Source organism: Argopecten irradians, chromosome 11 (assembly GCF_041381155.1).
Source record: "Argopecten irradians isolate NY chromosome 11, Ai_NY, whole genome shotgun sequence".
Classification (NCBI taxonomy): Eukaryota; Metazoa; Mollusca; class Bivalvia; order Pectinida; family Pectinidae; genus Argopecten; species Argopecten irradians.
The window spans coordinates 30,668,574-30,679,365 of NC_091144.1; the positions used below are offsets into that span (position 1 = coordinate 30,668,574).

The following is a 10,792-nucleotide window of genomic DNA, read 5'->3' on the forward strand; positions in this document are numbered from 1 at the left end:
TCAATAACATATTCCATATTAAACTTAATTTTCCCATAGAAAAGCGTAGGTATCAGGGTAATTAATTGAAAAATACCCCGGGTTCGAGTCCCAGTCTGACTATTACATTTATTTTCTTGTTACAGAATTCCAACTGGCGCTCAACAATACCCACGATGGTGAAGTCGCAGACTTTGAGAGATGATGGAGGAGTGTCGATCAGCGGTGACCATAAACTATATAAGAATCTATATATGAATATAAACTATATATAACGAAAACTAATACGGATCTCATGTTTCGATCTTCGCAGAAACCCGAAATATATTTAATCGTATGTATTGTTTCATTCTAGTATCGCATCAATTTGCATGGCAGCCTACTAATTCAGCGTTCGTAAGCACGACCTACTGCACTACATATACCCTTGTTCCTTCAGAATGCTTACCTTATTTCTAATTAGTTCTCATTAGTGCTTAATTGCGATGGTATGCAAACTGTGTTGTAAATTTGCATTAAAGTACACGTTGTTTGTCTTCCTTTCTCTATTCAAAGGAATCCCCATGGATGCCACCTAGAGAGCAAAAGTACAAAAGTGAAAGAGATAATGATCCTGTTTAAGATACTTAGTTTGGGTTATTAGATCAACGTCTTACTAAGAGCCATGGTCATGTAAGGACTGCCTACTATGCGTGTGGTGTGTGGATGTCCGTATGGTTTGGGAGGCTGCGGCATGTTTGTCTTGTGTCTGCCTATAATAGTGGAACGCTTTCATTTTTTATAGTACAATATCACTGAAGTTGGCCTTTGAAGACATCCAACAAGCACACCACTGTCATATTATACAGATAAATCACTCGTCCAACTTCCCTTATCCCTTTATGTTGAAAGCTACGCAAGAGCAAAAACTATACATATAGGTACCGGAGAATCAAACAAATATATGTAGATGTTAAATATGTAAAGAAATATAGGATTTCTTTTAATTCTGATTTTGACAGGGGAGATAATCAAGATAGGAATTTATGGGAATTTTGGTGAAATTTTGTGCGGAATTCAACAAAAGATGGAACCCCACATAAAAGTTTAGCATGATGGTACTTTTTACCATTTTTTATTCACAGTTGTGCGAGATGACCCTCTTCTAAATTAGCGATGAATGACCGGACTTGAAACTTCATTTAATCTGGATAGTGGCAAACGTAAACATAGTCGTTTATGGAAAATTATTTGGTTCTGCGGTCTCTATATAAGTAACACACTTATAGAAATTCATTAGATTATTACATAAGAGTTCTAACCAGGAAAATTCATTAAAAGGGTTTATGGCAAAACCTGAAAAGAATCATCAACGTTTTTGCAGGCCTTTAGTTTACTTGCAAAAAGATTGGTTTGTTACTGTCCATAGCTCTTGTCTTTATTTATATCCATGTAAATTGTAGTCTGCCGATGTTTTCATCCTCTGAACGTCAAAATTGTTCAAATATAACGCACACAAAAAAGTTTATATATTTTTATATTTAATAACTCATTCTTCAAAACATCAAACAATCTTATAGCTATCTATGACAAAGTGATAATATATGGATGGAAATTGACAGCATATCTAGATGAATAGTACATGAAATTGATGTGTTTCCCTGTTCAGCATGTTGTTACGCAAGTCCTTTCTTTAAGATAATGTGACTATACAGTGTTCTCTCACTGAAAATGAGATAATAATTTGATATGTCGATTTTCTTAACATCAAGGTTATTACAAAATTTTACCATATGATTCTGTATTGCTATTTCAATATGCGTCTATATACTCTCTATATTCTAAATGTAATATCACCTTTACTAACAGCATACAGCATAAATGGCTCAACACTACTTGGAAGTACAGTCAAATTGGTCTATAAAGACAATCCAATATTTAGAAGGTTAGAATGTGTTGAGATTGGTCAATTGGGACCAGAGAAAGTGGTGTTATTACTGTGGTGGTCTTTATGCACAAATGGTTGTTAAGGCAGACCGTCCCTTCTAGTTTCCTCTCAGGGATTTCGTTAATTTTTTGATATTTTTATTTTAGGTATACCCTGATCACAAAAATCACATAAAAATAATATGTCACCGTGTTAATTTTTCTTCCATGGTTGCTTAAAGATATGTATTAACGACTTAATATTCCGGATTTTAAGGATTTTTAAATAAGTAATATTTCCTCCTTGTAACATCACTTAACATATACAGAATATGCTCGTAACATCTTCATACATTCAGTAGGTGATATATAATTCATAACTATATCAAATAAGCTGGGTTTTCCACATTAAAACGAAATATCGTTATTTTAAAAGTAATTCCGGACCCAATTTTAGTGAAAAATTGCATCAAAATAGTCATGTTTTCTTTTATTCTGAAAAAATGATCTCATGATTAATAATAGATTAATCATAATTTTCATGAAGATTGACCTATTTGCAATAAGAAAAGCCAATAAAAACTATACCTCACCGCATTATTTTTCAAAATATGACCGATTTGCTTTCTAATACCCCTTAAATTTTGGCCTGAAAACGTTTAAAATAGGCGAATCCCTAGCTAGCACTTTTCAATGTTTTATGTTATTCATTTACCCTTGTTAATTTTCTATATCTATTATATTATTGGAGCCTACAAGATAACACAATAATTACATATCTTAATGATTTCATTTATCTATTATATAAAATATAACAAACCAGTTTGCAAGCTACATGTAGGCCTGACCTCAAACTTTCAAAAAGAGTCCAATTCAGTAAGAAATATATCAGTTGAGACAAATATTTTGCTCTGTGTGATACTGTATTAAAATGGATTATTTTCCGTAATAGCATCTTTCATATCATCAGTAAACATTTTAACAAAAAATAAAATGAAAATATGTTCCAGCAATTTTAATTCCGTATATTGTTTGTCCGTTTCCGGACGAAAATTAGTATACCGGTATGTTACGATTCGTATCTATCGAAGCTCAAAACTCGAATGTTTGCATTGAAAACACCGCTAACTTCCTTCAGCATTGATATACTGTGGTAATGAAGTTCTATCCTGCAAAAACATAGGTACATAGCATGACGGTCATTCTTATGTTCAGTCAGTTACTAGGCCCAACTGATGCGAAGTTTTTCGTTTTGGGTCCCCGTCAATCTATGTGTATTCCATGTGATTGTTTAGCGACCATTATGATTATTGGAATTACTTCATGAACGAATCTTCAAAATTATACTACATTTACCGATTAGCACACAGTTCACAACTTTAGATTGGTACACGTCAAGTAAACACTCGGAAAGCTGGCAGACGAAATATTTGCGGATATCCGAAGCGAGTTATAATAGGTGGGTACGGAGAAATAAAATATGTTTGCCGGGATCCGGAAAGCGACGTTACAAACGTATGACGTCACAGAAGGGACGGTCTACGTTAAGTCAGGTTTTACTGTACTCATGTTATGGTATTGAAGTAGATAAACTTCAGGTGGAGTAATGTTGGACTTAACCAAAATTGATCAGAGATTTATCGTTACTTTTTATTTGTTGTGTATTAACCCACGGTTGTTGAAGAGTAATTATATCATAAAGTAAATGATTTCATGTCACATTCATAAAAAAATGTAAGAATACAAAAGCGCAGAAAATGTACATGCTTACCCAGTATGTACGATGGCGTACGCCTTCTTACAGCGCTCGTAAAAATCCATGCGTTCCAATGTTTCAACCCCCACCTAGAATAAATGGAGTTTTTATTGTTTTATTATATCGTCATATACGTAATTATTACTTTACTATATGTCCAAAGAAAGAGAAGGTTACACGCAAAGGACACCGGATTTAAAAAATGACTGGAAATTCATGATATCGCTCGACTTTCAGTGTGATTGTATGAATGGACCGTCGCACACGTTAATACCTAAAAGGACTATTTTCATTAAAAATTCAGTCAAGCCATTTTGCCCTGTGTGACCAGTATAATGATTGTAATAAAATGCCAATTGAAACCTTTAAAACGAACATCACGTCAAAGAGAGTGGGAAACATTTAGTTACTAGTACAAGACATTTTCTTTGGAATAAAGTTGTGTGAACTTTTAAGTTCACCCGAGGCGACGTCTCAAGTTCTCTAATAAAATCTCCTTTTTCTTTGTTCCGTGTCACCCATCCAGCTTCTATAAGCAATTTGCACTTGTCTCCAAAATCTCTTGACTAAATTCAATGAAATTTCGCAGGAATTCTTTAGCTAAACTATGCAAATAAAATCATGTCTGACATCTAAGGGCAGTAGAGTCAGCCAAATACTCCAATATACAAAACATTGAAAACGCTTTTCTAAAGTTCAGTGACCTTATAAGGCCCTTACAAAATCTCTTGTGCTGTCATGCTCTTTCTACATGTATAAATATTGTGAAAAGGTAGAGAAACTAAAGTTAACGTACATATTTTTTCGATACAAAATTTATAGAAGTAGCGTCAAGTATGAACAAGAAAAAAAATGAGATTTGGAAACAAGTTTACAATCTCGTGTTTCGATTTATCTACGCAGAAGTCCGAAAGCATGGGCTTGTCTGACATACCTCTCTCCCTTCATGCTTATTTACTAGAGCCAGGAACTTGTCCTTGACGAGACACGGGTAGTTTCGAGCCTTATCCACCGGAAGTAGATCCATCAGCGCCACCTACATACGTATCAAGAACAAAAGACATTGTTTTAATCTTTCCATAAATACAAGGCTTGTTAATAATTTTGTTTTATCCTAAATGACACGAACAATTGACGAGTCGCATACAACTACAATTAATGTATAAACCAGGATAAGCGAGAATTTATAAATGCAATGTTAATACAAACCAACCAACGAAATATTGTCTATATAGTCAGATGGTCTTTACATTCGGGTTAAAATGTATTTAAATTAGTCATTCGGAACCCTAACAAAGTAGTTGTATTAAGCAGGTCGTCTTTATACAGGGATGGTCACTAATGTAGAAATTACTGTATACATTTATTGGTCTGCAACTTTAAATCGACTAATGATACAATACACATGCAAATTATGAAAAATATGTAATTAATGTGCAAAGGGGTTATATCATTCCACCTTGAAATGTTTGAATTATTTTTTTATATAAAGCAAAAGCATTCCTTTACTTACAGGTTTTTCCACATACACGTCCAGGGGAAATAACTCCAGAATAGCGTCCAGCATGGTAGGGCCATCAACACCTTCAACACAAAATTACGGATTCTGTTTGGTTTGTTATATTCCCATTCTACTTTCAGTTTCCCGTTTAATCTATGTTAATCCAGATAGGCAATATCTGGCTATGAACTCCAATCTGGTCAAGCGTATGAATATCTAACGTTTCCGCCGCGTCACTGACAATGTATTCAATGTATACTTACGCCTATACATAACGGTCAAATAATTCCAAAAGTGGGTTTAAAGTTGTGTAGTCTATGAAATCTAATAGTATTATCGTGTTGACAAAATCACTTGTATTAAAAAACGTCATCGCATAATTTTCATTTGCTCGCTTGTTTCAAACCGTTTTGTGTTGAACTATATTCAGAAGTTGATACTATTACTGTTCCGTCTATTGAACTTGGTGACGTCAACACTAGCGCAAGCGGGAAATTTAAAGGATTTACGTGTGTAGTTTTGAATTCGAATGATCTTAATGGAAATATAATTATAAACTGTTTCCAGATTGGACATACAGTTGATATGAAGCCCATCCGGAAGGAAGATAAATAGAATGGCGCCCGTTAGGGCGCCATGAATATTTATCTTTCGGACGTTTATTGCTTAAATATTTACGTCCTATCAACATTCAATGTCATCTGAGGACGACTCAAAATTACGGAAAAGAGACATCATAAGAAAATTGAAGGTATGATACAATAGATATATATTAGGACAATTTTGTAAACAAGATTGGAATCATGATTTCTGCTGGAGAATTGGCCCATGGTTAAGTTTCAATCTCTTTTCACTATTAATCAGTACTGATAAAACATTATCATATCGATATAATTAAGATACACCCTATTGGTCCATCTCGTTAGAACATACTCTCTTTTACCCTCGCCATTATCAGAACCAAATACATTACAGCGGAATAATGAAGTCCGATATGTATGCTTCTAAATATCTGTTTTGTGAAATTAAACCTCAAAGTGTAGTTTCCTAATTGTCATCTAAGAAATGAAAGGTGTTGTTTATTGAAATAAAGCCTCACTAACCGTCTGCTCTAATTTCCCTCGGTCCATTTCTACACCAGGAGTTGGTAGGGAATCCTATATCAACTAGCACTGAAAATTAGAAAATAATGTAATTAAATACGCGGAGATATTCGTAAATTTATGACTTTGTGGTTTAATGGTATGTTATAAGTAGGCCCAGAGGACAATTTAATCGTAGATAATTAGGTATTATACTGATAGATAAGGAAGCGTTCTATTTGATTTGGTCTTCCTGAATCCGATTGCTAAATCAAACTATCTAGGTCAACAACTTAACTGTCGCTGTGTGGACGAAAATGAATAGCGAAACAATTTGAAAAGCAATAAAAAGATATGTACACATGATTATTATAGTTAAATTGTCGTATCAGATTTGGCGTCAACGCAGGCGCGACAACAAATGCAAAAACAATACCAAAACAACAACATCAAGCATGAGTTTGAAAGGCTGAATAGACACTACGTACCCTAGACAATTTAGCTTATGAAATGTCATAATAAGTTGAATGTCCTACAAGTAGACATGACTAGTTCCCTCACCTATCTCATCACCATGCCCCATAGCCGCCAGCACGTACAGCAGATCGGGACTCAATATTTTAGGAATGTTCTTCAACGGCATCTTATCTAATCAGTTTTTTCCGTTGAAAACGTCCTACGGGGAAAGACTGAAAATAATTGTTTTCTGATGAATAAAAACGTACATAAAAGATTTGGAAATTACCAAAAGGTTCTTATCTATTGCTTTAAGCAAACATACCAAATGTCAGAGGCAGCAATTGTCTGGAAAGAGTTTCAATATATCTCCGTCGAAATGGTCTTTCAAGTGTTGTTTAAATAATATACGATTTCACAGACCTTTTTATGTGATATATTTCCAAATTGTTTTTTTTTACTTAATAGAATGAAAAGTCATAGTCTTTGTAATTATACCATTAAACAACCAGTATAAATTTGATATGTGACGTCTCGATGCCTAGTGATATGTGTACCCTGTCACCTTCATCAGACAAAATCAGTAACGAGTCATTTCAGTCCATTACGACGCTACAGCGTAGTATTGCATACTCGGCAATTCAAAACTCGACATTTAAACATCGATCTTCGAATTTTATTTTCAAGGGCAACTCCTCCACTTTAAAATACCACGTGTCTGATAAAGGGCACAGGGTACACATCGCACTAGTCATCGAAACGTCACACCAAAAGTCACACTGGTTGTGTACAACGTCATTAACTAAAGGATACTTTCCAACCTGAAAATGTCAAGGCCATTCAATTTCGTGCTATGTTTAGGAGGTGGAGAAAAACCGAGGTATGCAGGTAAAAACCGCCAACATACTGGCGATACCGTGTGAGATTTAAACTGGAAACATAAATGTGGTGGGTTTATGGTCGAATAAACATGAATTAACCACTCAGCCACAGCGACCTATAGCTCTTATAAAACAACATATATTACTTAGATTTAATGCCATTTACAAATTATACGTATTTGAATTATGTTCATTTTAACGTTTTAACTGAAAGATTTGAGTCGACTTGGAAATAGTCCACTAAAACTGCCTATATATTACTTTTTTTTTTAAATTTGACTAATACATATATATTAGACAAATTAAAAACACAAAACCAGTATCTCATATATATTAGGCAGGTTTAGCTTTAACTTGGAACCTGCTCATATTTCTGGAATAGTTAACCTTACATTACAAAGTGTGTTTCATATGGTCTTATAGTCTTAGGTAGGTGACATAATGTATGGGGGTTGGGAGAGGTATTTATGAAGATTCAGAGAGGTCCATGATCGCCATCATCATGATTTCAGTATTAAAACAATAATCCTCTGTGATACCAAAATTTTCAGTTCATCCTATTTGTTGTCTGATCCTATTTCTGGATCAAATACTCTTTCGGAACATGTAAGTTCTGATTTTGTATTAAATAAAAGGTTGCGTTTTTCATACTGAAGAACCTATCTAGTCCTTACTCAAATTGGTTGAAATGGAAAATCAGCATAATCTGTTTTGGTCAATATTCACATTATTCAAAACTCAACAATAGAAATTGCTGTGAAAATTCTGTGTTAATATATTTCCATTGATAATTTCACACTATCTGAACATTAAGCTACATTTACTTAATAGATCATTTACGTAGATTTCAGAGACAATCACGTAAACTAAATTGTGTTTAGGTTGACAGTACTAACGACTGATTGATGACATTGCTTATAGCTGTGAACTAGTAAATAGTGTGCACATTTATATATATGATTAGTTTACATAGTATGACAAAACAGGGATAATTTCTCTTTGATTACATGTACAATATTTTATTTATCTTCTATTACATAATGTTTTGTTTGTGTAAAATATAAGTTACATTAATCCCAGTGGTTATATTTCCTATATTCATTACAAGACGATAATCATTCACGCCGTAGAGCTGGTTATTTTCGCGGCACACTTCTACGATCTCGAAATTTGTTCCGCGAAATTGAGAAACATTTGAATGATTTAAACACAGAAAGTCGAGTTTAATTTCATCGTACATTTGTTTGCTTTTTTACGTCACCTGAGACGAAGTCTCAAGTGACCTATTCTAATCGCCTTTTGTCCGTCGTCGTCCGTCGTCCGTCGTATGTCCGTAAACAATTTACATTTTCGTCTTCTTCTCCAAAACTGCTGAAGCAATTTCAATGAAATTTTGCATAAACCTTCTTAGGTATAAGGCCAATCAAAATTGTGAATTATATGGTCCCCCCACAGGGAGCTATGGGAGGGGCCAAAAGGTGTAAAATTGACTAAAATTTAAAAAATTAAACTCTCTTCATAGATAGAAAGGTCCTAAGGTCCTTTACAAAATTGTGAATTATATGACCCTGGGATCTCAGGTTTCCCCCTGGGGAGGGGGTTAAGTTTACTATAGTTTATATAGGGAAAACACATTTTTGAGTATTATTTGATCATTTGTAATAGGAAATGAGTCAAATATTGTCAGAATTATCAGTATGCGATGACCATTGAATCTTATTAACCAATTTTCCATGACTGATCCCCAGGGACTTTAGGGGCGGGGTCAAAACGGGTCAAATAGACTAAAACTTAAAAAATCTTCTTCTGCAATTCTGGAACTGGTAGAATCAAATACTCTACATAGATGGAAAGGTCTTAAAGTCCTTTACAAAAATTGAGAATTATATGACCCTGGGGTCTCATGATTCCCCCTGGGGAAGGGGTAAAGTTTACTTTAGTTTATATAGGAAAAACACGTTTATGAACATTATTTACCTATTTTTCGTAGGAAATTAGTCAAACTGTGTTAGAATTATTAGCCTGAGATAGCATTTTAACATCAAATCCATATTGGTCATGGCTGACCCCCAGGGGCCAGAGGGGCAGAGCCAAGAGGGGTCAAAATAGTAATTTCAAAAATTTTCTTTTTGAATTCACAGATTTGATGGAACCAGATACTCTTGATAGATTGGAAGGTCTTAAGGCCCTTTACAAAAGTTTATGAATTTCATGACCCTGGGATTTCAGATTTTCACCTGGGGAGGGGGGCAAATTTACTATAGTTTATATAGGAAAAACACATTTAGGAACATCATTTGCTTAGTTTTCATAGGAAATTAGTCAATCTGGGTTAGAATTATTAGCCTGAGATAGAATTTTAACATCATATCCATATTGGTCCTGGCCGACCCCCAGGGGCCAAGGGGGTGGGGCCAAAAGGGGTCAAAATGGATAACATTTCAAAAATCTTTCTTTCGATGGAACCAAATAATCTTCATAGATTAAAAAGTCAAATTTATAAAATCACTGACTGACTTCAAGGGCCTGATGGGCCAATATATAGTGCTTTTATGCATGTCTTTGTTTCATTCTGTTTCTGAACTCAGGAGACCGTTAAGGCCCATGGGCCTCTTGTTGTTTTTGGTATTTAGTTAAAATCGCGAAAACTTTGGACACACGTTAAAACCGACTGCGATATTCTATTAACGTAAGACGAAGAGGAAATCCTTAAACACGTTCCTGTCAATTGTTTCAATGTGTCGAGCTTACAAAATTATACCGCACTCACCTGAATGCCGTTTCCTGTCTTGCCTAGCCATACAATCGCTGAGGAATAAATGAACACTTATCAAGGTGACTCGTTTACAGCTTATCGCTGTATTTTAAGTGACTCTCTTATCTGTTTTTGAGAAACAGCGGTTTGTGAAGTGGGGGACTTTATTATGTTTATGTTACGACTCTTTATTATAATCGGAAAGCATAGTAGGCAAGGTGCGTATATTCGTTCTACCAATGACACTCAGCAGCACCATCTTTCCTGTCTATACTGATTTTCAGAAGGCTTTTAATACAGTACCGCACAAAAGATTAATTTTTTAAAAATACTTAAAACATATGGAATACATCACACGGTCGTTGAACGGATAGAGGACTTCTTACAAGATACGAAACAGGGTGTTGTTATTAATGGAAATAATTCGGATAGAGATATATCACACCTGGAGTTGCACAAGGATCTGTAATAGGTCCA

At 34.6% G+C, this 10,792-nt stretch overlaps 1 protein-coding gene across 2 annotated transcripts; it reads right to left on the bottom strand.

The window, feature by feature from the left end:
- Positions 1-1,491: 1,491 nt before the first annotated feature.
- On the bottom strand, positions 1,492-10,577 carry LOC138335278 (fucose mutarotase-like). 2 transcript variants are annotated; one of them, XM_069284295.1, is made up of 8 exons: positions 10,331-10,577; positions 6,785-6,912; positions 6,245-6,313; positions 5,154-5,224; positions 4,575-4,676; positions 3,656-3,729; positions 2,947-3,053; positions 1,492-1,683 (listed from the first exon to the last, which is right to left on the bottom strand). In XM_069284295.1, the coding sequence occupies exons 2-7, from the start codon at positions 6,864-6,866 to the stop codon at positions 2,954-2,956; spliced, it is 498 nt and encodes a 165-aa protein (XP_069140396.1). In that variant the 5' UTR covers positions 6,867-6,912; positions 10,331-10,577; the 3' UTR covers positions 1,492-1,683; positions 2,947-2,953. The 2 variants fall into 2 exon arrangements, with proteins under 2 accessions (XP_069140396.1, XP_069140397.1); XM_069284296.1 differs by lacking the exon at positions 2,947-3,053 and having other exon boundaries at positions 10,331-10,562.
- Between the last annotated feature and the right edge of the window lie 215 nt (positions 10,578-10,792).